Raw genomic sequence first — 25,127 nt, forward strand, 5'->3', positions numbered from 1 at the left:
CAGTCTTGTCGTTTTTGCTTCTAGGAAAAGCTCTGGCTTGATTTGATCCAGGACCCACTTGTTTCTGTCAGTCCATGTTATTTGCAAAGCGCTCCTCCAGCACCATGTTTTGAATGCAACAGTTTCATTGGGTATATTCCACTGGATATAATCCGAAGCTTTTCAACTGGCAATTTAAATTTTCCAGAATTTTTCTTTTTCCAAAATGTTGCAAGTAAAGAAGGATTTGGAGCCTAGAAGACTGAAAATAGTGAGTCTGGTTTAGTTAGATCAAAGAAATCACTTGCACCTAGGACCAATCCAGGAGTCTGATGTTTATGGAATTTTTCCTTCGGTCTAATTTTCTCTGGCAATATTCTCACTTCGCTCCTCTTGGTTCAGGACTGGAGAAAGGCAGTGGGGCCTCAGTGATGGAGGAGCTGAAATGAGAAGCTGAGCAATGGTGAACAGGGAGGACGCAAGCTTACTCTTCCATCCTCTCCCACTCTGCCTATGAAATTTAACAGAACTTTAGCTGGATGAAGTCCAGGGAGCCACTTAGCAGGATGAATAGGCGGGTTCCCAAACACAGCAGGGCTTAGCATATATTGAAGCAATGCACAGGGACTAGTAAATCCAGAGTCTAAAATTACTGAATGATCTGCATAGTCCAGCAGCATTAAATAGCCATAGCTCAAATAAAAGCAAGTATGTTCTTTTACTAATGTTCACCTGAAAAACACTTACCTTATTAATTAACCCTTCTGTATATAGATAGTCTTCTTATGGTCTGATAATCTTCTTAAAGTCTGACACTTTAAAATGACAATGTAGCTACAGAGCAAAAGAGGGCAAGAGGAAAATAGAGTCCTGTGTTGTCTTTCTCTTCTGTGTTTTTCACATTGGCAACGTGACAAGGAGGCACTCAACAAGTGAAGCTTCTTCATGACTGCACTTTAATGGCAGGGAAGCCACACTTATTAAATATCCGCCTAAGAGTGGCATAGCCCTTAAACACTGGAGCTCAGCAGCAGGTCAGATGTAAGTCTGCCACATTTGTATTCCCATGAAAGGAGCATGGGTGTGCCCACCTTCGGCAGTTGCAGGCAGGCATTCAACAGGAGAATCCATTCCCAAAGAAGGCAATGCTAGGAAAGCAGTAGAGTTTTTAGCCTGTCACAGAGCTGGTAAAAAGACACGGAAGAACTGGTAGGAGGGAAATTGCAGGAGTCCTAGTGCTTGAATGGATTTATCCATCAGTGATTCCATTAAAATCCTGCCTTTCCACACAATTAGACATACTCTCTGGTTGCCGGGGCTTATGAGTCTTCAACTGCCGGGTGGCAGGCAGAAATTCATCAGGCTCAGACGGGGATAGGGCTTCACCTTGCCTTGCAGTGCGGCCTCGCAGGCAGAGCCAAGCCCCACTCACCGTTAGCATGGTCCTGGGACTCAGCTGAGTCCTCGGAGAAGGGCTGACCTGGTCTGGGAAATAAAAGTTCGGGTCAAGGGGCAGGAAAAGGCCGGGAGGTCGAGGTGCGGGGACGAGGCGGCGCAAGGCCAGCGGGCGCCCGCCCGCCTCGCGCAGGGCGGGCGGGCGAACTCGTGGGGCTCTGGCGCCTCCTCTCTCCCCCGGGCGCTCTGTGGAGCTGACCAGCCTCTCGGGCGGAGGAGGCGTTGCTTTGCCGCCGCCGCAGTTGCCAGAGCTCGCTCAGCCGGCGGCAGCGCGGCGGCGGCGGCGGCGAGGAGGGGAGCGAAGGCACCGCGCGGACCATGCCTGCCGCCGCCCCGCCGCCCCCTCTGCGCCCTGCCGCGGGACCGGGGGGCCCCTGCGCTTGTCCCTACATCCACCGTCCCGGTGAGTGGGCTCCCGCGCGCCGCGAAGACTCCCCGCTCCCCCTTGCCCCCACCCCGCCTCGGCCAGCGAGGGACAGCCGAGCCCCTTGCCCCCGCCACCTCCGCCGTCTTCACCCACCCGTCCCCACCCTGCACGCGCCTCCGGTACATTTGCTGCGTGTATTTTGCCCGCGAGCCGCTGATTTTGCGTCTCCGCGCCTTGCCAGTTGCGATGGGAGATTTGGAAACGTGCTGGGGGAAAATGTGCCGGGGTAAATTCCTAGCTCGCCCACAGATGCTACATTGGCTTTGTAGTCTCCTCCCTGCCCCCGCCACTCGGTTGCTTCCTTCTCTCCCTGGTTTGCGAGCAAGTCTCTTGTTTTAACTATACTCCGGATGACTAACCCCGGGGCGAGAGGTGAGGTAGAGCATTGGCCGAGTGTCAACAGGAATCTGAGAAGACAGAATCGCTTCTGCATTTCAGGAGTTGCTTGACTTCGGGAGCGGGGTGGGGGGAGAGATAAAAGGAAGGTATGTGACAGGCAAGGGAAAAGGCCTGTGAACCCTCAACGTACTGTGAATTTTAGGGCCGTTGTCTGTTTTAACTTGCATAAGATTGTGCCTAAAGGAGCCTCCCGGCGTCGCCTAGCCCGAGCTCTTGGACCAGGAAGAAGGCAAAGAAGAAATCCAGAACAAACAAACTTATAGGCCGTAAGAATGCTATTATAGATGCTTAAAAATAGGAGTATCAAATTTAGTTGTTCCAAGCACACAAACTAAATGTCCATCTTTTCATTTTCTGTTGCAGAGATGGAGAGGCAATGTGTTATGTTTTAGATTTCATCAGTCTTGAGGTCTCTAGTAGTCTATGAAATTAGAAACAAAACACTGCTTCCAGTAGTACCTGATTCCTGAGAGCACACAGAGCCCTTTCTCCTGTTTGCTTCTACTCGCGGTCAGTTACTGTAGCTGCCCATACTGTGGGAAAGAGATGCAGAAGCAGAAGACAGTGTAGTGTTGTCAGTCCTTTGTTGGACTTTTTTTGAGAGGACTACCTGTGATGATTCTTGCAAAGGAAGTCCAGATCAGGAGACCTTGATAGGTTCCAGCAAAGCATTTCCTATGTTATACAAGATTATATATGCAGGATCACTTAACACAAGTTACTTAAGCCTAAGTGTTAAACAGATCCTTGATATTCACTCTTCCTTTGTAAAGTTTACGGCATAGTGGACTGTGGAGACTAAGTTTTCTTTAAAAGTAAAGTCATAGAGGACTGATGTTAGCCTATATGTTTGGTAGGTTATCTCCATTCCTTCACATATTCTCTTTCTACTTAATAGGTGGATAAACTATCTGGCCTTTAGGGCAATTTCTTTTAAAAAAAATCTTGAAATCAGGAGTCATTTCCTTTTAAACACTTACCTCCCACCCCCCAAATCTTGATATCTGCCATCTGTTATATAGGTAAGCATACAAGGATTTGATATGCTGCCATGTGCCCAGATGGAATACATTAGAAGAGAATGGACTTTCTGTAAGATCATTCCTAAACCATGTACTGGAAATGTACTTGGAATAAAGCTGCAACTTTTCCTAGAAAAATTTGGGCCAATGCAGTTAAATGGGGGATATAGATGCTATATGGATCTATATTCAACCAGCAAGGCTGATGGGAAGGAATACTCCTGTTTCCGATTCCTGTTATGTACTTGAACATTCTGCATCTCGTTAGAAGGACATCCTTTCTTCATAATTCAAAAACCATTTTCTTAGTGGCAGATTATCTGACTGCAGAGTTGTTCAGGGTTATACTTTTTTTCTGACTGGAGGGATTTCTACTGAAATAGGCTTACTCACCATGTTCAGTATAGTAATATGTGGTATAGTATGGGATGCAACACATAGTTGTTCAGCAAAGAAGCTAATGGGGCAATCCCAAGTATGTTTAGACAGAAAAAAAATCCTACACCTCTCAGCATTCACCCATCAGCATGGCTGATTGAAAAATGTCTTGTTAGGACTCATGGGTTTGTCCATTAAGAGTTTTTCCTAAAGCTCTCTTCTCTTGGCTAGCCCATATTTTAAAGATCAGTATAAAAATCAATATAAGCAATTGTTGTGTTGGAATCCTGTACTCTCTTAACGAGGTACTTTTCTCAGTTTGTCTTTTTCAAAACCTGAAGAAAATTAAGTTCTTGCTAATAGTGGCTGGTGGAAAAACATGAAGGGAATGCTTGACAGATCTCAGGTTCAAATTTCACTCTAAGTAAAACTATACTGTCTTCTTGTTTGCCTAGTTTCAGATGTAATGATTGTTTTAAAACTCTTTTTCCTGTTTGTCTTTTGACCCTGTCATTTTATGTTGACTATGATGTTAACACACATGCACAAGATCTAGGTCAAGTATGTTTTCGTGTTGTTTGGAAAACACAAACAATGGCTTCAGCCTGATATCATAGTACAGCTGTCAGCATAATGATAGGACAAAAATATATTGGTGGCTTGTGATTTTTTGGGGGTTGTATTGGACAAACCTTTAAGTTTCTTGGGGTAAAAGCTGATTCTTGTTCAGTCTATGCTACATAGAAACCCAACTTGTTTTTTAAAAAAAGAGAAAGAAATAAAAGACTTTCAGTTGTTTCTTTCAGAATTAATGGGAGAAATAACGTATATTGCAATTCTGTTGAAAAATTATTTTTTAAAAAATGTATGTCTCATTTAAACCTTTCCAATTTGAGAATATAATATGCCGTGCCGTTCTCAAAAAAGGCAGTGGGTATAGGATTATCTATGCGGGGGTTGTGTGTGTGTGGGGGGAGGATTTGTTTTCTTTTCATAAAACATTTTTAGTCAATTGAAAGATAAGCAAACAGGCCTTTGGAAGCTGCTAGCACCAACTAAGTATTTTTTCAGTCATGCAAATCTATCTTTAGAAGAGGCTTAAGCTGTTTGTTTTCGCCTTCACTTTAAGTTGTGATGGTATTAAATATTGAATGACTTAAGTACTTTGGGGTCTGAAGGGAAGGGCCTCATTCAGAAGGAAAATAGATAACTTCTTTATGCCATGCTTCCCTTACCTGCTGCCTTCCAGAGATTTGGACTTCAACTCCCACAAGCTCTATATAGTCAAAGGAATACTGTGAATTCCCTCTCTTCTTTTATCAGCTTTGTAAAATGTCCTTATATTGTATTTCCATGCCTGCCCTCCAAAAGTCAGGAAGCAGATTTCTCACCCTTATTAACTCCCTCATTGCCCTCACTTACCTCTGTTGTGGTTGTTGTTAGTCGCGAAGTCATGTCTGACCCATCGCGACCCCATGGACAACATTCCTCCAGGCCTTCCTGTCCTCCACCATCCTCCGGAGTCCACTCAAGCTCACACCAACTGCTTCAGTGACTCCATCTAGCCACCTCATCCTCTGCCGTCCCCTTCTTCTTTTGCCATCTATTGTTTCCAGCATTAGGCTCTTCTGCAGGGAGTCCTTCCTCCTCATTAGGTGGCCAAAGTATTTGAGTTTCATCTTCAGGATCTGGCCTTCTAAAGAGCAGTCAGGGTTGATCTCCTCTAGGACTGCACTTACCTCTATTGCAGCCAAATCTGGCTCCAGCTGAAAAAGTAGGTGCCGTGCACTCCATGGGTATGCTACATTCAGTTTGTGGCATAAGGAGATTGTCACATATTTTAAAGATCACAAATATTAAAGAACTGAGCAATATGTGGATAGCTTATCTATAGTAGTCTTTGATTCCTATCAAATACTTCCACTTTACTAAAGCCAAAACATTTATATTTTTTGAAGGTTTCTGACAGACATAACTATGAAAAACCCAAGTCTGAACAGTTGATATTATATTTAATATAATCTGAAGCAACGTGCTTCATATTATGTGAATACTTCTTGGGTTCAGAACCATGAGTTCTGAAAAGTTCCATAAGTGGAAAACTATTTTAGAGTATGGGTCTTCTCGCACCTTGCTTAGCACTGAGCAAGCTGTGTGCTTCAGTCTATGTAAGAAATGTCCCATAAGCAGGACAGCAGAAATTTACCTGGACATCTTATCAAAATGTAAGCAATGCTGATTTGCAAATGGAGGGACCCTCATCCCAGCAAAGTGATGGTATTTGTGCTGTTTATGAGTCTAGGAGTGTTTATGATCTGGAACTGATTGTCAGTGAAATAAGAGTAATTCCAAATGAGACTTCTATGGCACATTGTCTCATTTATGGAACTTTAATGAATAAATTATGTTTTCTACTCATGACCCTATTTGGCTTTCTTACTGCTTCATCCATCTTTTTCCTATCATAATGCAAACAATCAGGAAAAGATGGAAAAGCTGTATTCTTAATACTAGTACTAGATCCTCCTGACTAGAAGCCCTCCTAAAATATTTACCAGTCCTAAGCATCATTATTCAAAAGCAAGACTTGCTGAAGCTTGTGACAAATCAGGAAGTAAGAGAATTGGAGGAGGAAGTGCTTAGGTACAGTTGTGCGTTGCATTACATGTGAATCAACCCTATGGCTAAATTCAGGTGTTATGATCTTACTTTGCAGATGATCAACTGAAGGATATGGAGCATACTGTGCACTTGTATACCTCCTTCTAACACTTGTGTACTGATTTCCTCTTCCATTTATGGGTCCTCTAAACGAGGAGTAACCTAGAAGCAGCTCTCCAGATGTTTTGGACTTAAGTTCCAAGCATTCCTGGCCATTGGCAGGGGCTTCTGGGTGTTGAAATTCAGAAGATCTACCTTCTGCCCACCCTTCTTCTAATCAATATTTTTCAATCAAACATCAACAGTATTTAATTTCACATAGCACAGTAAGTAAGATGCCTCCAAGTTTTAGGCTGCAGCTATCCTGAACTTCATGTAAAATGTGTGATCAGAACTTGGAATACAGTTTGGTTGTTGGCTGTACATGATATTAGGTTCCTTCACAGGAAATCGGTTAGTGGGTTATACCACTAATGCTTCAGGAATAGGAATTGTTTACATTATGGAAAATGAACATGGTTGTAATGAACCAGTTGGGCCATTAATGTACTTGATCCATGATGGCTTCTACATTCCCAGCATTTGTGGAAAGTTTTACCATGGTGTATTTATCACAACTTTTAAAAAATCCAGTTGTACAAATAATAGGTTGTTTAAAATGTGTAAACCTGAGTTTGTACTAAGTTTAGTACAAGTACTAAGTACTAATTTCATATTATATGGAATTCAGTGTGAAAAAGTGATACTTTTCTTCTTGAGTGTGTTTATCTCCTGATGTAAAAAAATAATAATCCCAACTCACAAGCAAGATGTTTCTCCATCCCCATTTTGCACTGTTATTTGCTCTAGTTGGACATACTGTCTGGCTAGGGAATGCTGGAAATTCTAGGACTTCTTTCTGTGTAATTAGCTGTAGGATTGCACCATAGCTGCAGTTCTTGCTCATGTTTTGTACATTCCTTTCCTGTGAAGAAACATTAAGCAAGGTATTCATAAAACATGAGATGGCAAAACATCTGGGAAAGCAGGTAAACTATTGCCAACAATAGAGTATATTGGGAACCAGGGAGAAAGGCTTACAAGTCAAAAAAATTTGTAGCAATCTTGGTTTCCAAGGAAATGGTTCCTGGCAGCAAGAGGGTTGGGAGAAAACAAAAGAAGACGTTTGGTTAGTTGAAAAATTAAAATGTGTGCACTCACTGTTACTTTCCCGACATGAATTTCAGAAAACAGTTCCTTCTCTGTGTTAATAACCTAATTATTATGATCTTGTTCATCATGACTGAAATAACTGTTATGTTAATGACATGTACAAAGATGCAGAATGCTTTTATCTGTAGATATTGTTCCTTCTAGAGATTTTTCTTTTGTTTGTACTGCTACACACACACACCAATTGTGTGACTTCTTTCTCTTGACAGTTCAGTTAACAAAAAAGAGTCTGGTGACGACTGAATACTTATATTTTTATGGCATAAGGTTTTGTGGATTCATTCACTAGTCCATAGGAATCCGAATAGTAATTCACTCCCAGTTCTTCAGTTGACCAGGGCTGTAGCTAGGGTAGGGTAAAGATGTTGGGCTTTAGCACATGTGGGCCTTTTCCTTGAATTTTCAGCTCTCATTTAGAACAACGATGTCTCTATCCCTTTTTCTTATGGGAGATATAAGAACAAAACACTTAAGCAGTTTTCCACTCCATTGCTCGGTAAGAAAGAAATGTGTGCATTGGGTCAGTCAGTGCAAAGACTGGAATGATTTTTTTTTAATTACCTTTTTTCAAGTTAAATTAAAGCACTTTAGATTTTGTATTCAGATTTTTGGTGTTTTACACTAGAGGTAGGGTGACCCCTCATGCACCAGGTTTTTTTTTTTTTTTACCTATGAGCTTGAATGCTTGCTTTCTGTATTACCTTTGTTGAAGTTACCAATGGGTTTGCACAACATGTGAAGCCATCCTGAGAATAAGCCACCATGGTATGGTCGTTCATTTGCTAACCTGACAGATGGTCAGGCAATCTGTGGCTTGCTATGGATTATTTCCCCCCTCCCAAATACACCCCCCAGCATGTATCCCATGTATCCCTTTGTTTCCTTTCTCCCTATATCAGCTTCTTTTCTGCAATTTCTCTGCTGGGGTGGAGAGGTTACCAAAGGAAACTCCTCCTCCCCATGTTAGATCACCGAACAGAATTAAGTTTCATAGCCCTTATGATTGCTTTAACAAATTCATACTCTTCCTTTTTTTCTTTGTTTTTTTGGGGGGTGGTGGTCTTGTGTTGTCCCCTAGTTAGGCCACCGGTCTGCTGTCCCAAACACATCTGTGACTCCCTCTTGTCAATGCTTTTAACAATTTTATCCTTCCTGGGTTCCTTTGCCAGACAACACATTCCACTCACATAGGAACATAAGCACCTGAAGCACCTTCTTTCCCACAGCCACCAACTGCTTTCAGCTTGTCTTCTTTCACTTTGTGCTTGCTGCTTTCCTTTGCTGGTGTCCATTGCTAGCTGGCACAGATACATATGGGTTACAGAGCAGTGAGTGAGATCTCTTGAACATACAGAAATTCCAAGGCAGGTTAGTAAAATTAAGGAGAAAATTGTGCAGATTTTGTGGCAGAGAGGGAAGGTGGAGGGGTAAATTATTCAAATTTCCTAGCTGTGGACATTCACTCCTGTATACACTAGTACCTTGGCTTACCAACTTAATCCGTTCCAGGACTCTGGTCATGACCCAAATTGGTCATCAACCAAGTTAAATTTCCCCATAAGGTTCAATGTAAATAAGGTTAATCCGTTCTGTAACCATTTTTTAAATCAGAAAAATGTGAAGCAAAGTGACAAAGATCAACAAAGATTGTGGCCATCTTCCCTCCCCTTCGAGCACAAGCGTGGTCATCTCCCCCCCAGCATGACCGAGATCACACCCGTCATCCTGGCGCGCTGGGGGGTGGGAAGGGAGATGGGCACGATCATGGGCACACCGGGGGAAGGAGAGACGGGCGCGAACGGGGTGTGCTGGGGGAGGAAGAGACGGGCGCAAATGAGGCAAGCTGGAGGAGGGAGAGATGGTTGGGGGAGGGGGGAAATGGCCGAGATAGTGCCCGTGTTTCCTGCAGGAGTGTGCCAGTGATCATGCACGTCTTCCCTGCACAAACACAACTGCAGTTGTGGCCATCTCCCCACTTGGGGGGGGATGGGGAGCTGGCTGCGATCTTGGTTGCCACCCAGTGCAGAGTTTGCGACCCACATCAAAATTTTCATGGAATTTTTGTTTGTGACCCGATTTGGTTGTGAACCAAGGCATTCATGAGCCGAGGCACCACTGTATTTTCATAGCACTGAAAAAAGTATCATAGAATAGTAGAATTGGAAGGGGCCATGAAGGCCACCAGGTCCAACCCTCTGCTGTTTCAGGATACCAGTTTACACTGTCCCACTCAGATGACAGTCCAGTTTTGCCTTGAATGTCTCTAGTGTGGAAGAGCCACCACCTCTCTAGGCAGCTAGTTCCACTGTCATATTGCTCTGACAGTGAGGAAACTTTTCCTGATATCTAGCCTGAATCTGGGTCGTCACAGCTTGATTTGATTATTCCATGTCCTGCACTCTGGTGTCAGCAAGAAGAGATCTTGACCTTCCTCTTTGTGACAGCCTTTGAGGTACTTATGGAGGGATATCATGCCCTCCCTCAGTCTTTTCTTCTCAAGGCTGAACACGCCCAGTTCTCTCAATTTTTCCTCATAGGGCAATGTTTCCAAACCCTGGGTCGTTTTTGTTGCCCTCTTCTGGACCCTTTCTAGTTTACCTGCATCTTTCTTAAATCTTGGTGCCTAGAACTAGACACAGTATTCCAGATGAGGTCTGACTAGTGAGGAGTATAGAAGAACTACTACTTCTCATGATCTGGAAGCAATACTATTAATGCATCCCAAAATAGCACTTTCCTTTTTTGTGGCTGCATCACATTTTTGGCTCATATTTAGCCTGTTGTCCACAATAACTCCAAGGTCTTCTTTTTCATTTCTGTTGAGTCACGTATTCCCCATATTATTTTGATTCATTTAGTTTCTTTTTCCTAGGTGGAGAACTTGGCACTTGTCCCTACTGAATCTCTTTCTGTTGCTTTCAGCCCATCATTCAAGTTTATCAAAATTGCCTTGGCTCTTCATTCTGTCTTCTAGGGTGTTTACTATTCTACTCAGTTTTCCATCATCTGCAAATTTAATTTTCTTTCCTTGTGCTTCCTCATCTAAATCGTTAATAAAGATGTTGAAGAGCACTGGGCCCAGGACTGAACCCTGCAGCTCAGGTCTCCAGTTTGAGAAGATGCCATTGATGAGCACTCTTTGTCTCCGATTCAGCAGCCAATTTTAGATCCACCTAATTGTTTTTCTATCTAGTCCTCTTTTTGCTTATTTGCTTATCAGAATATCATGAGGCACTATGTCAAAAGCTTTGCTAAAGTCAAGGTAGATTATGTCCATAGTGTTTCTTCTGTCTGTCTGAGAGGTAACCTAGCCAAAAAATGAGATTGAATTAGTCTGACAGGACTTCTTTTTGATAAATCCATGTTGGCTTTTATTTATCATTGCATTATCTTCAAGGTTCAGAGGTTGCAAGGAGCTTTCATGAATATGAATGACACAAGAACAAGCCATGGGTTCTCAGGATGGCTTGCTCAAGAAGAAGAAACCACCCTGTGGAAGCCACCCTAGGTTTGCATGGCACTACAAACCTGGTTGTGTCATGCAAATCAGGTCAATGTTTCCCACCTTCCCATATATAGGTAGCTGCATTTCAAATGTACCTACGTACATTCCTTTTTTTGTACTGTAAAGAACTGTGCATGGAATGACAATTTGCTCATAATGGATTGAGTAGGAGGGTGTTAGAGAATTGTTGAGGCAGGCAGAGGGTTATCTGATAGGAAAAATGTTGTAAATCATTCTACAGATGGCTTTTTGTATGATCCAGTATTCTGAAGTAACAGTGCATTAACTGACAACCGATTTTCTTGCTATGATTAGAAGCTTAAGTGGATTGAAAAGAGGGGAGAAAGGATGTAGTGGATTAAAAAATACATTAATAATCTTGAATATGCAAAGCTGATCTCTGTAAGACTGTAGTGGGCAATTCGTACGTCCAAAAGTTTGGCCACCACATCTCCCATCAGTCCTGGCCAGCATAGCCAGTGGTGAGGGATTGTGGAAGTTCTAGCCCAAAACATCTGGAGGGCCGCAAATTGCATACCCCTGTGTAAGAACTTTTGGTTGTCTAAGCTTAGGATGCTACCTTTATATTAAGTCAGAGAGGGTCCATCTAGCTCAGTGGTAGGCAATTCAGTGTCCTCCAGATCTTCTGGACTACAACTCCCATATACCCCAGGAGGCACAGTCAGTATTTGGAGATTGTAGGAGCTGGAGTCCCAAAATTTGGAGTGTATCAGGTTGCCAACACCTGGTCTAAAGCAGCTGGTAGTAGCTCTTGGGGAGCCTTGGACAGGAATTTTTTCCAGCACTATCTCAAAATCGTAGGGATTGAACCTAGTATCTTCTGCACGCAAAATGTGCTTTCTGCTGAGTATTTGATCTTTCCTTCCACCTTAAATTAGCCAGTTTTCCTAGTCTGGGTAAATAAGGACTGTTGATTGCAGAGCTGACAGTTTCTGAAATATTTGTATGACATGTAAATAAATCCAAAGAGAGAACAGGCCATGCCTTTCTGCATCCAGCCATCCCATCTTCATGCAGCACTGGTTTTCCTAAGTCATATTCCATCAAAACACTAAGGAATTAACTCTATTGCTAGAATCAGCCCTGCTTGTTGTTTGCTTTCCTCCCCACTTAGCCTAAGCACTGAACCTCAGACCAAGTTTCTTGCTAACTCCTACATGATGGAAAATGATGGGTTTACAAAACAAAATAAAATAACTGCCTCTGGTGCCACTAGAGCAAAATTAAATGCAATTAGCTGTAGAACACTGCTGGGAATGGAAACTACTCTTTTTAGAATCTGCTCCTGCTTTTAAGTGGGAGACCGGAGAATGTGTTGGAGGGGTTGATGCTTTTGCAAAGCAGGTTAAGAAGGACCAATGCTTTAACATTCCCCCTACCACCACCGTTCCCCCAAAATAGAACAAGTCTGACTCTTTCCCCAGGTTTATTGCATTATATACAGATCTGTACAGTATCTAATGTTGTTTATCTTACCTAGCAGTAATTTGGTTTGTTGTAAATTAAAACGGAGAACATTTCCTGATGTCCTTCTGTTGCTAGTGTAATCCTATTTTGTCTAATTATGTTGCTAATGCAAGCAATTACCTGTATACATAAAGGAGACTTTCTGTAATCATTCTTAATATGGTCTGTCACTCAAGCAACTTGTGTGCAGAATTAAACATTCTAAGGCTTTGTATAGTCTGCTTTGTAGCATATGGTGGTGAAGCGTGCTCAATTTTAGCTATTGCCAGCATTTGTGTTGTAGCACTGGATTAGAAAACACTTGTAAGTTTTCACTGTGAAGAACTGAGCCAATATATTTAGTGGTGTCTATAGCTGGAGAAGGCAACCTGGTGCCTTCTGGACATTTAGGACTGGAACTCCCGTAAGCCTTGATCATTGGCCATGCTGGCTGTTTTCTAGTGCTTGGAAAGCACTACATTGCCTGAATCGTGGGAGTCCAAGGTTCAGCTAGTTCCCCTTTCAACCATAAAGCAGCACTGCAATGGCTGAGACACTACAGACATTCCAAGTTTTTATTCTGTAACCCCCGTGTTGCTTACAGAACTTTGCGGGGGGGGGGTGTCTAGTTGGCATCATATTCCTCTTGTAATCCTTCCATGTTTTCCTACTGCTTCTGTCTTTTTTTCTTGCTACAAAAATCTGCTAAGAAGGGAAAGATATATAGCATCATCGCAGTTTTTGATTAGTAATGCTGTCCGTCTGGAAGCTCCCTGTCTCTTGTCCTAATTTACTGCACAGAGCAGTTGCAAGGACAAAAGGGACAAATTCATGTAAGTGGCCCTGAGATCTTTGGAGAAAGGCAGACTGCATATGTGATAAGCACTGTTTAAATAAGCACTCATCATTAGACTGGGTTAGAAGGAGCATTCTACACAATTTTATATGTTTAAAAACATGCTACAAACTAGTTCCTTCACAGCATGACTTCCCTTTTTTTAATTGAAGCTTTTTGTGTGTAAAATACAACTTTTTGTTAAGAATGCTTTGTATAAAAGTCCATTTCCAATATTGTTAAATATGTTTTGCCCTCTGAAGAGAGAAAATCTGCTTTCAGTGCAAGCAGAGTTACTTGTCCCGTTGCTGGGAGTTGTAGGCCTTTTTTCCTGTCTAAATATGCATAGGTTGGCACTCTTAGAACAGAACCACTTTGCAAGTTAATGCATATACTTACCCATTTTCCTTCAAAGCCACTTTATTGGGTAGCACTTGAACAGCATTTCTATCTAGGCCACTGCATGAAATCCTTTATTTTTGGAGTTTTTCAGAGTGCATTTCAGCATTTCCATTACATATTGCAAGGATGGTTGCTATAGTCCTTAAGTGCTAGTGCAATTTAAAAACCATTTGTACTAATTCCTTAATTGCAAATCAAGTGTGGAAATTTTAGTATGATAAAAGCTGCCTCCGCAACCTGTTGCCCTCCATATGCGTTAGGTTACAATCCCTAATATGACTGCTGTCAGATCCTTCAGGAAACAGGCCAAATAGATTTACAAAAGGAAACCAGCAATATATATTAAGAATACAGCATGAAGGCCAATACTGTTTATACCCATGTGTGTAGGCTGAACTCCAGGGGACAGCCCTGATCAATAATAGAACAATGATTTTATAGTTTACATCATAACTAAAGATATTTTCTCATGGATCCCTACCTTCCTGGTTAATCGTCATACACCTTGGCATGTCTTCTCTCTGTTCACACCTTGAAAGGATTCAGCCTGCAGCCTCATCCTCAGTCTATTTCAATCCCTATTGTTATTTCTTACATAGTATTATAATGAATAACTGAAGATGTGTTGCTAGTATCTAACTCAGCTCTTTGATTTTGCATGTTCCTACACCATCTGTTTTCATGTGTCAACTTTCTTGCCAAGCATGAGAAATTAAGAAAGGCGCATTTAAGATTTTTCTCTCATACTCCAATGCTGGATGGGAGCTGTAGTGAAATAGATCTGAAGCACACGTGAAGAAGGCTACATAAAAGTGTATTCTCAATTTTTCCTGAGTGCATCTTGCTAGATTTTGAAGCTCTCATTGCTGGTGTGTTTTCACTTAAGTAAGAAAGCAGGTTTCTGTTTCTAACATGTATGTAAACAATGCCAAAGTAAAATTCACTTACTGTTAAAGGATGCCTGTGATCATGTTTTGTTTCCATCTAATTAATTTAATACACTTCTTGTTTACTGTCCTGCCTTCTCTTCCCTCCTCCTTTTTGTACAGACTTGTGCACGCACCGTGTACATTGGCCTTGCAAGTTGCCACTGTGAATAATTTACTTTAAGGAATAGAAGACTGAAGTCAATACAGTTCTTAAAGATTCAAGTTACATCCTACAGATAATGGCTATTTGTGCATTGCAAAACCCTGTTACATAAGGAATCAATGGCATATAAAGGCCTGCCCAGAACAGCACTCAGTTGAGGCAGGCATATGTAAGATGGGTTGTTCGCCATTATGCATACTCATAGCAGACTTGGAAATCACTGCATGCATGAGAATCTTTTATCTCATGTAATTTTAGTACTGTCCAGATTAATTCACTATCTCAAACTAGGGATTAAAATCCAACCTACTTGTCATTTACTCTTCCTTAGGCCTGCAAATTGGCCAATGAGAAGTCTTTGGCATAACCATTTAGTAAATTATGGATCACTGATAATGTAACTTCAAATATTATTATCAGCATTATTCTTTCCAAGGCCTGGTGAGTGATGTGTGTGAAAATATTCTACTCTCCTGCACTTGAAACGGGGTTACTAATAGAAATCTAACAAATAAAATGCTGTCCTCTCTTATTAAGCCTCTCACCCCACCTATGAGTTTAGGAGAAAGACTATGAAGAACTAACTTCCTTGTTTTAAAAACTAAGTGCCATATTTTGTTTATTATAGTTTTCCTAATACCCCAGTACTTGTATTGGTGTCTTTGTATCTTTCCAAACAGAAGTAGCAGGTGAGTCGAGAGAGTCATAAAGGGAATTCTTTTAAAGACGTCTCTGTTTAAGGCATATGCCTTCCCATGTTTTACAGAAATACTCTTCACTGGAAATTGTTTTGCACAAGTCTAAATGAACTCATTTTTTCTTCTTTTGGTTTGGCTTAATATATAGCCCTTTCAGAAGAATACTATGGGTAGCATGAACATGTAGGCTAGATGCCAAACCCAAAGTGTTCCTTTTAATGGTCAAAGAAAGACTGTACATGCAGGGACCTCTGTGTATTTGGGGATTTTGCAAAATGCGAGCTTCCAACTGGGAAGAGAGGTCCATTTTCCCTATTACTTGTGAGATCTCTTCAACCATTTAAATGAACAGGCATGGTTTGGAGTGGAGCCGGCTGCTGAGTCATGTCCTCTACTCCATGCAATCATTCTCTCCATGCTGAAAGTATTTTTGTCTTGATGGGACACATACTCATATATTTTCAGGGAATGAGTTGGACATCTTGTGAGTCACAACCTTAAACAGAGGTAAGCGGAATAAGGAGGAAGCTTCTTGCATGCTTCATAGCAACTGTGTTCCTAGTTCAAAAACCATTTTCTCAAACTTTTCTTAAGCCCATGTGAATTCAACACGAAATACAAAAACAAAAATCAAAATATATTCACATTTAGACTAGATGAATTGATAAGAGAAGCCAAATTTTGCAACTGCTATACATCATATATATTAGATTAATCTTTGTATTCTTTCTAATTCTGCATAATCTGTTCAGTAGTGTTGATGGTTTACATAGTTTATTTTGTTTGTCATATGTAGGGACAATGATCTATAAATGGTGCTGTAGCCCCCACAATCACTGGAAAACTTCCCCAGCAAACTTATAATTTCTTTACCTACTAGGCACACTATTTCAAAGCACAGTTATACAAAGAGATAGAAACTTTCATTTTTAAATAAGGGTTCACTGCACTTCTGTAGAAATATAGCATACATAGAGCCCCTAAACTTCTTTATCTTGACTGGTTAAATGGGGTATAGGATTCTTTTTACCCTGATACAAATTTTTACTGGCTGATCAAACAATACTGGGTTCATTCATAGCCATATAAATAAAAGGCCAAAATGACTTTGCATTGTAAAGTTACATTTTTGATGCAGCAACAGCTTCACGCTGTGGCAAGAAAATAGTTTTATCTCCTTTGTTTACACTGTTTCTATACAGAAGGATGCAATATTAGTCCGGCTGTGTGTTCAGGAAACCCACAGCTGCAGATGTACCTAACATTCTTTGAAATCTGAAAACATGCTGCCTTCTGTTTTAGAAGAGTTTCAATTCTGTTCCTCTTTTAGTTTAGGGAGTACATCTTTATTTGAATTCTTTCTTTCCATGGGGAGAAATATATTTCCTTAACATGTTAGTGTGGCTTCTTGAAAAAAATAAGTCAACCTCAAGGGTTGCCTCTCTCCAATTTGCTTAAAAAAGGCATTGGACACTGTATGCAGGTACCCCAGGCCATCTTATTTGTCTCTTGAGAAACTTGTGTGTGGGTCAAGAAGCAACAGTGAGAACTGGACATGGAACCACTGATTGGTTCAAAATTGAGAAAGGAGTTCAGCAAGGCTGCATACTGTTACCCTTCCTATTTAACTTATATGCAGAGCACATCATGCGAAAGGTAGGGCTAGATGAATCACAAGTTGGAATTAAGATTGCCAGGAAAAATAACAACCTCAGATATGGAGACGATACCACTCTAATGGCAGAAAGTGAAGAGGAACTAAAGAGCTTCTTGATGTGGGTGAAAGAGGAGAGCACAAAAGTTGGCTTAATCCGCATAATCACTGTTTTCTCAGTGATCACAGAATAAGACCTTTCTCAGACATAAATGGCTGGGGGAACTTCACACACATGTGAGGAGAACCATTATCCACTGTCTCCCTAACTGTTCCGCTGTCAGAAAGCCTTCTGTTTGCCTAGTAAACTATGAAGGAAACGAGACCAAGGCAAGGCGTTATTAATGCACATTCAGAAGCTAGCATGTTTATATAATCACACAGAACACATAATGTGTAATTTCTGATACTTTACATAGCAGAATGCCCTTATATGGTATTCTGAGGAGCACTGGAGAGGAGATCCAAGAATTTTCAGAAATAAGGGTTGTCTTGAAAGAGTGAGAAAGGGCTCTTTACTGGTAGGCTGTGGAAGCTGTCCCATAGATGGGAGGGGAGAGCAAGCCGGGGTCATTAATGATGCTGTAGTCAACATTACAGGGATCACATTGGCATTTGAAAGGGTGGAAATGCAGTGGTAATTAAAAACTCAGCAAGAGACTTTAATTCTCATAAGAGAGATGCATCTTTTTTTCTTTATTTTCTACCTTGGCACAGGGATAGGGCAGAGAGAACCTTAGTATCTAGGTAAATCCAAAGGGAGAAAATGTAAGGAGGAAAGACTTGGCCTGTGTACTGTGAAGCACCCATCAGCCTTGGCTGCCATGACCAATGATCAGAAAGGGTGAGAGCTGTTGTTCTAAACATCCAGAGGGTAGTCTACTCCAGATCTTTCCATAGTCAGTTAGTGGGTCCTGTGTTGCTTAGCTTGGGAAGAGAGATCATTTAAAGTTGAACATTTAACAATTTCAAGGAAAGTTGTAAAGGAATTGGACAGCCCTTTTCCACCGAAGAGGGTTTCAACCAGAACCTCAAGTACACTTTGTCCCTATCTGTCAGCTCACTTTGCCAGAAAATATGTAGCATTTGAATCAAAGAAATTCATGAGGGGGCACACAAAATGGTGATGGAATATTGTTCCGCGGCAATAACCTCCCTAAGAAAGAATAATTGTATTGTGGCATACCTTGACATAGTGTTACATGTTTGTATGGTACTTCTGGATAATTGTATGTTATAGCAAGAGAGAGCTTTTACAGGACAGGACCTGTTTACCATCATAAAAACATTTCTCACCTCTGCTGTTTTACAACTACAATTGATCCAAAAGCCTTTACTGTACGTTATTTGTTGGGTATTATTTGTTGAAACTTTTATTGGAAAATAGTGCGTTGGGCTAGGGAGAATGTTCTCCAACAAGTTTGGAAATGAATGTGGTAGAACATTCATATAGGAAGCCAGCCAGAAACTAAAACCCTAACATCAGCTTCCCTAGTACTAATTTTAAATGTCATCTGTATGCATATGCTTCTGTGGCATGCAAAGATCCCTGGGTCTGTTTTTAACCTGTACCTGTGCATGTCAGTAACCCTTCTTTCCCGAAAACCTGCATTCCAGACCAGACAAACAGAAATTCCAGATCTGTAGGACCATGTTGATAAACATGCAGATACAGTCAAAGCTCCTTAGTTCTGAGTGACTTTGTTTCTGAGTACTGTACCGAGAAACATGCAGAAAATGTTCACTAAAAGTCATGGTAAGATAAAATAACCCTCCTTTCTTTTTCTGTAGAACCCCGTGGATTTTTTGATCACACTTTAAACTGTATAAGCTCCAATATAATGGAAAGGCGACTGCAAGGTACTTGTCCACCAGTTGGGCGTGGAAGTTTTGGAAAGTCCTTCTTTGGTACAAACTGTTTCAGTTCCCCATTCATAAATTCCCGGACTGGTTTCCACACCATCCATTCTGAGAATAGTCCAGTAAAGCCAAGGATTGTCACTGTAGTAAAACCTTGTGGACACACAGTCCGGAAGATAACATTGCTTCTAAATCGGCGTTCTGTTCAGACCTTTGAACAACTGATTGCTGACATCTCAGAAGCCCTGGGATTTCCACGCTGGAAGAATGACCGTGTGCGAAAACTATATAATTTGAAGGGAAGGGAAATCCGAAGTGTTTCTGATTTCTTTAGAGAGGGTGATGCATTTATAGCTATGGGAAAGGAACAGCTAACTCTGAAGAACCTTGAAGTAGCTCTCCAAGAACTTTACCCTGATAACCCCTATGCTCCTCTTACTGGAACAACACAGAACTGGAATCAACCTGAGAAACCCAAAAACAGGCCATATGAAAAGACTTCCAAAGCAGAAAACAGCCTAGAGCTTCAAACCACGAAGAACTGCATGGATGTTGTATCTCCTAAGCTAATTAACAGACATGACATAAAGGCTCATGCCAAGGTCAGACAAGAGGAAAAGGCCAGGGCCAAAAACAAATGGCTCAGAGACAACTGGAATGGAGAGAAAGATGAAAAGCCCAGAAAACCTAGAGAAACTGAGAGATATTTTAACCAAGAGAAATGTCCTGAGAGTGAAACAGAAAAGAGTTCTGATGTCATTGTCAGATGTGAGAAGTGCCAAAGGGAGAGACAACTCATGCAGAAACTACAGAAGGAAAGACGAGCTGATTTTCCAGTTGAGAGCAGAGATTTGAATATGAGAACATGTCAGAAATATAATGTAGAAAGGCCTGCCAAATTGAGAAATTGCAGGAAATTGTCAGAAAATGTAGCAGAAAAAGCCCAGATTACATGGAGTGATGCTTGCTGTCAAAATTCCTGGACAACCTCACAAATCCCTGTTGATAAAAATCCTGGGGAGCGAAAGAGGAGCATTGACAGAGAGCAGACTCTGGAAAAGCATGACAATCATGCTGAAGAATTAGGAAAGATAAAGATGAAGCCCATAGAAAGTCAGCGTACCATAGTAGGAGATGCCTATGAACTAAGGAAGGAACACAGAAAATGTTCTAGAGTGAATCAAAGCTGTTGGCTGATCAAGGGTTCTCAAATGGATGCAGAGAAACCATCCAAAGTTCAAGGAAAGAGAGAAGAGTTACGGAAATCAAAAGAGGAAACTGTTGGAGGGGAAGAGAAAGTGGGGCATGGTGAAAATGAACTGATCAGGCAGGAAAAGGAAGATGAACCTAAAGTTATCAAGGAGGGAACCAAGAAATGTAGGACCAGTGATACAAAGCCAAGACACGAGCTCTCTAGCACAGCAGATGTTGAGAAATGCTATGAAATTGGGCGAACCATTGGAGATGGAAATTTTGCTGTTGTGAAAGAGTGTCATCACCGCAGCACCAATCGGAGGTATGCGATGAAAATCATTGACAAGTCCAAGCTGAAAGGAAAAGAAGATATGCTGCAAAATGAAATCTTGATCATTAAGAGACTCTCTCACCCCAACATTGTAAGCTTGATTGAAGTTTTTGAAACAGATGCAGAAATCTATCTAATTATGGAATATGTTCCTGATGGCGACTTGTTTGATGCCATAATAGAGAGTGTGAAATTCACAGAACATGATGCAGCGCTCATGATAACTGATCTGTGTGAAGCTCTGGTTTATATTCACAGCAAGAACATTGTTCACAGAGATCTCAAGCCAGAAAATCTTCTGGTAAGTACTGGAAAGTATCTTGCATTTCTAAATAAACTTGTTTTTATTCTGCATGCAATTGTTAATACTCATATTGATCAAACGTCTGCTGATGTTTCAAGTGTAGAGCAGAACAGGAAATATTACAAATAGAAGGGAATTACAAATAGAAGGGATCCGAATTAATTCTTAGATTTTCAAGGTGTAAAGATACGAAGAAGTGAGTTTTAAATAAACTACAGATCCATGTATGTTTGAAGTAAGCCATCTGGGAGTGGTCTGACTTGAATGGTTATTTTTGGACCAGAATATTAGCAAATGTATATACATTGCAACATGTGAATAGCAAATCTGTACTTTTTGAAGGATGTTCCTTGAGTGAGGGAGCCCAGAGCAGCTTTCATAATTTCTGACAACCCAGAGCTCAGTGGCAGGGCATTTTGTTCAAGTTTCTGCATCTTCAGTTTGGTGAGCAAAGAAACCTGCATGGAACCCTGGAAAGCCAGTATTAGTCAATGTCAATCTCCTGGGCTATAGGGACTAGTAGTCTGACTCAGTGGGCAGCATTGCATGACACCTTAACCCCCTGGATAACATTCCTCTGTGCCTGACAGATCTGGCACAGTGGGGGGAGGGGGGTTGTCTTGCTCCTCATCTCCTCTCCTGCATTGGACAGGGAACCTGGAGGAAGGGGAGAAAAGGAGGAGGAAAACATGAGGTGCACCATAGATGAGCAGGCAGAGACCACCTGTGCCCTTTCCCCACTCTTCAGCTACAATGTACCACGGCTGAAGTACAGGCAGAAAGCATGTTTGGCTGGGTCTCCCTGGGAAGGATGCTGGGTTTGGGCGACATGTTAAGTCACCATGGCCTAAATCATCATAAACCATCATAGCTGATTGTGTCCTGCAAGCCTCATCAGTAGCAAACAGATTTTCATGTTCCTGTAGTGAGTGGCACCTTGAAAATAAAAATGAACCAACTCTTTTGCCGTTTACAAGAATTTCTCTTTGCCTCTTCATCTGTAAGTAAGTTGCACTTGCCACACTTCTTTAGGCAAGTTGCTCTTTATAAGCTTATTCTAAACTCTCACTTGCTACGGATATATGGATACTGCAGAGCTTGTTTCTCATTGTCTGTAGTATGGGGAGACTCAGGTATTCTGGTTATCTATTATGAGCAGCTCTCAAGTAGAGGATATTTGGGAGAGCCAAACCCTTGTATTTCTGAAATGTTACTAACTTAGAGGGTGCATTATAATTAGACATGTTAAATATCTCATGAGGCTCTTGGATCTATTCTGTGAAAAATCACACACGTTTAGAAATGTAACCATTTTCTGCAAGAAAAATACAGCTCAGATGATGTATAATTCATATGTTAGCATCTCATTTGTTCTTTCTGTCTTTTGTGAGGACACTGGCATCTGTCTTATTGAAGCTCAGTGGTTGCATCCCTTTTCCCCACATATCTCCTTCTAAACCCTCAGTCATTCTTCTGCTCTCTTCCTTAGAGATTGATTTTATGCATCCAAGCTTGAAAATTCAAGATAACCTAAAATATCCATAAATAACAAATTTACAGGCTTACAGACAGAAAACATATTAGCAAATAAGTGATCTAAACAGTTCCAGCTTTATACATCCAAATAATGAGTGTGGGTTGAATTGTTATGAAGGGAGGAAAATTGCGAAGACCATGGCAACATCTGGCCTCCATTTCAGCTAATTTCTCATTCCCCTTGAGCAGCTTTGTACTTCAGCTGCTCATAGCTACAAGGAAACTGGTAGAGTCCTTGTAGCGACCACAAATGTGCAAAGGGTAGAGGGTGGGAGAGTAGGGGAAAAAGGCAGAAGAGGTAGCGTTCCCATGTAAGTATACTGGAGTGGGGAACAGAGCGGGCTGTGATCTTCAAGGCCTGTCCATGACAGGGGTTGGTATGAAAACAGATGGCAAGGTTGGGGAGCCTTCAGCCTCTGGCTTCCATGGGGACTTGTCTGCGTGATGCCTTCTCCACTTAGGAGAGGATGCAGGGTGGGTAGAACAGTGTGGGTGAGGTGGCTCCAACTGAGGCCAAAGTGTTCCTCCAGTCTCCTACTTATTCAGGAAGGGTTCTGCTGTGTCTGTTCTTTTCCTGATCTTGGAAAGCTCATGCTCAACAAAGCCAGTCTCTGGCTGAGTCATCAGTTGAAAGTCCAGCCAGTGTTGGGCCTGGGAGATGTTATAAGGGTGTCTTCACCCCCTGATGTCATCCCAGCCCCACCTGAAACAGTTCCCCACGCCTGGCATAGGCTGACAGGCCAGGATCTAAGAAGCGTATATGAGTGGAGGATGAAACAGTAGTGCAAGAATCGAAGCAGCAAGTGTTCAGGTTCAGGCATAATGTCGCTGCAGTTTTGTAGCCCAGGATGTTACAGTGAGTTTATTGCCTCTTATAAATTTCACCGCACCATCTAGTCCTGCATTTCCAGCTGCCTCATAATTCTACTTCTGTGTTTCAATGCCTTCTCAAACTCAACATGTTGAGTTTGAGAAGGCATTGAAACACAGAAGTAGAATTTACTCATTTTTCTTATCAAGCCCTCCTCCCCTCTATTACTTTTACACTCATCAGCATTATCGTCATCTATTCTCTTGATCAGAGTAAAACTCATATTTTTATATCTTTGCATTGTCTTTTTCCTTTGCTCCTCAGTAAAAAAAAAAAAAAAATAGAATTGGGATTGCATTTTTGGGTCCCTGAAAATGGTGCAACTGTATTTCTAATTTTTTAAAAGTTATTTGGCCATCCTTTGCAGGTGTGCTTTTATGATGGTCCAGTATGTCTAGTCTTGCCTGTTCAATTTTCTTGGCTGTTTCAGGGAGCAGTTACTGACAGGTTGAGACTACATATAGGTTAATTTGCACACTGTTTGCAAGCACCAGTTAGAGAAACTGTCAATTGAAAAGCACCAGTAAAGAGGAAAAAGTGGCAAAAGAAGGTGCACTGAAGTGGGGAAAGAGCATTACTCCCACTTAGCAGTGTAATCTTCTCAGTTTTAAGTGTTAAACTGACACTTGTCAGTACCTTCCGCCTTATACTTCTCTGACCCTTCAGCTACTCAACTACCAAAAGGGGAGGCATTAATCCCCTTTTTGAAGGACTCAGTACTGCATTTGCTGCAGGTCCTTGAGAGTGCTACAAATCTTTCAAAATATTCACGCATTTAATGGCCACTCCAGTGTAACAGTTGAAAAATAGAAGGAAAATATGGGCAACTGAAGTAATGAAACATTCTGTTTTGTTTTGTTTTTGGACAGTGAAAATATAGGTAGATTAAAAAACTGCATATTTCCCTGTGCCCCCCTCCCCCCCAAAAAAGCTCAAATTTGCCAGATAGGATTCAATGAATGAATGAATGAATGAATGAACTTTATTTTGGCAGGTAGCCAAATCAAGTGCTTGTGAAAAGAGAGTAGCATGTTGATCTTCTGTTTCTGCAGCACTTAGAGGCTTGGGGAATTGCAGAAATAGTGAATGACACTGCATGTCTATACTTAAAAAAGAGAGGATTATGCTGCAGAATGGGAGATACACTTGCCCCATCCAAGCAATATTCAGAAAAGTACATACATTATATAGAATATTTAAAACAAAAAGCACCTGTACAGTAAATAACCCAAGTGTTATTTATACAGCAACTAAACCAAGGATTAAAACATTGCAGGACATCTGGATTCCAGAATTTCCACTACATCTAATGTCATCTAAACTGTTCCTGCAGTCTTGCAGACAGGTGGTATTGGCATTTTGTCTTGTTTGAATCTTTTGTTGGAGGACATTACTGGAAAAACAGTGATGTAAAGAGTCCTTTTTCCAATCTGCGAGTTGCTGTTTTGCTCTTTTAGACACAGAGTGGCTCCAGATAAGTTGCTTCTTGCCCTTGCAATATTACCAAGGAGTGGTCACAGGTTATAGAAGAGGATAGGATTTCTCTCCTTATGTAGGACAAAGGCATATGTTTTCATGTTCATTTGTACAGGGAGGCAAACATTACTGCAGGCTGTGTTGTAATATATGAAATTGGTGACTTTTCTGTAAAATCAGTATGATGGTGGTCCATCTAAGAATCTGGACAGGCTGCACTGATTGAGTATCTTTCATCTGGCCAAAGGGCAGTGGTGGCCAACCTGGTGCTCCCCAGGTATTCTGGACTGCAGCCTGATCAGCCAAATGCCTGACAGTCAGCATTGATGATAGTTACAGTTATCAAAAAAAGGAGGACCTTTAGTTGAG

General features: G+C 41.4%; 1 protein-coding gene across 1 annotated transcript in view; it reads left to right on the top strand.

Annotated features, from left to right (window-relative positions):
* Positions 1-1,743: 1,743 nt before the first annotated feature.
* The window catches only part of DCLK3 (doublecortin like kinase 3), a 30,754-nt gene continuing 7,370 nt past the window's right edge, over positions 1,744-25,127 (top strand). Inside the window, exons 1-2 of the mRNA XM_044455140.1 lie at positions 1,744-1,837; positions 18,978-20,872. Of these exons, the coding sequence (XP_044311075.1) occupies positions 1,753-1,837; positions 18,978-20,872 (1,980 nt within the window). The 5' untranslated portion in view covers positions 1,744-1,752. The remainder of the gene's footprint in view (positions 1,838-18,977; positions 20,873-25,127) is intronic.

This window comes from Varanus komodoensis, unplaced genomic scaffold (genome assembly GCF_004798865.1).
Source record: "Varanus komodoensis strain SLA01 unplaced genomic scaffold, ASM479886v1 scaffold10, whole genome shotgun sequence".
Taxonomy (NCBI): Eukaryota; Metazoa; Chordata; class Lepidosauria; order Squamata; family Varanidae; genus Varanus; species Varanus komodoensis.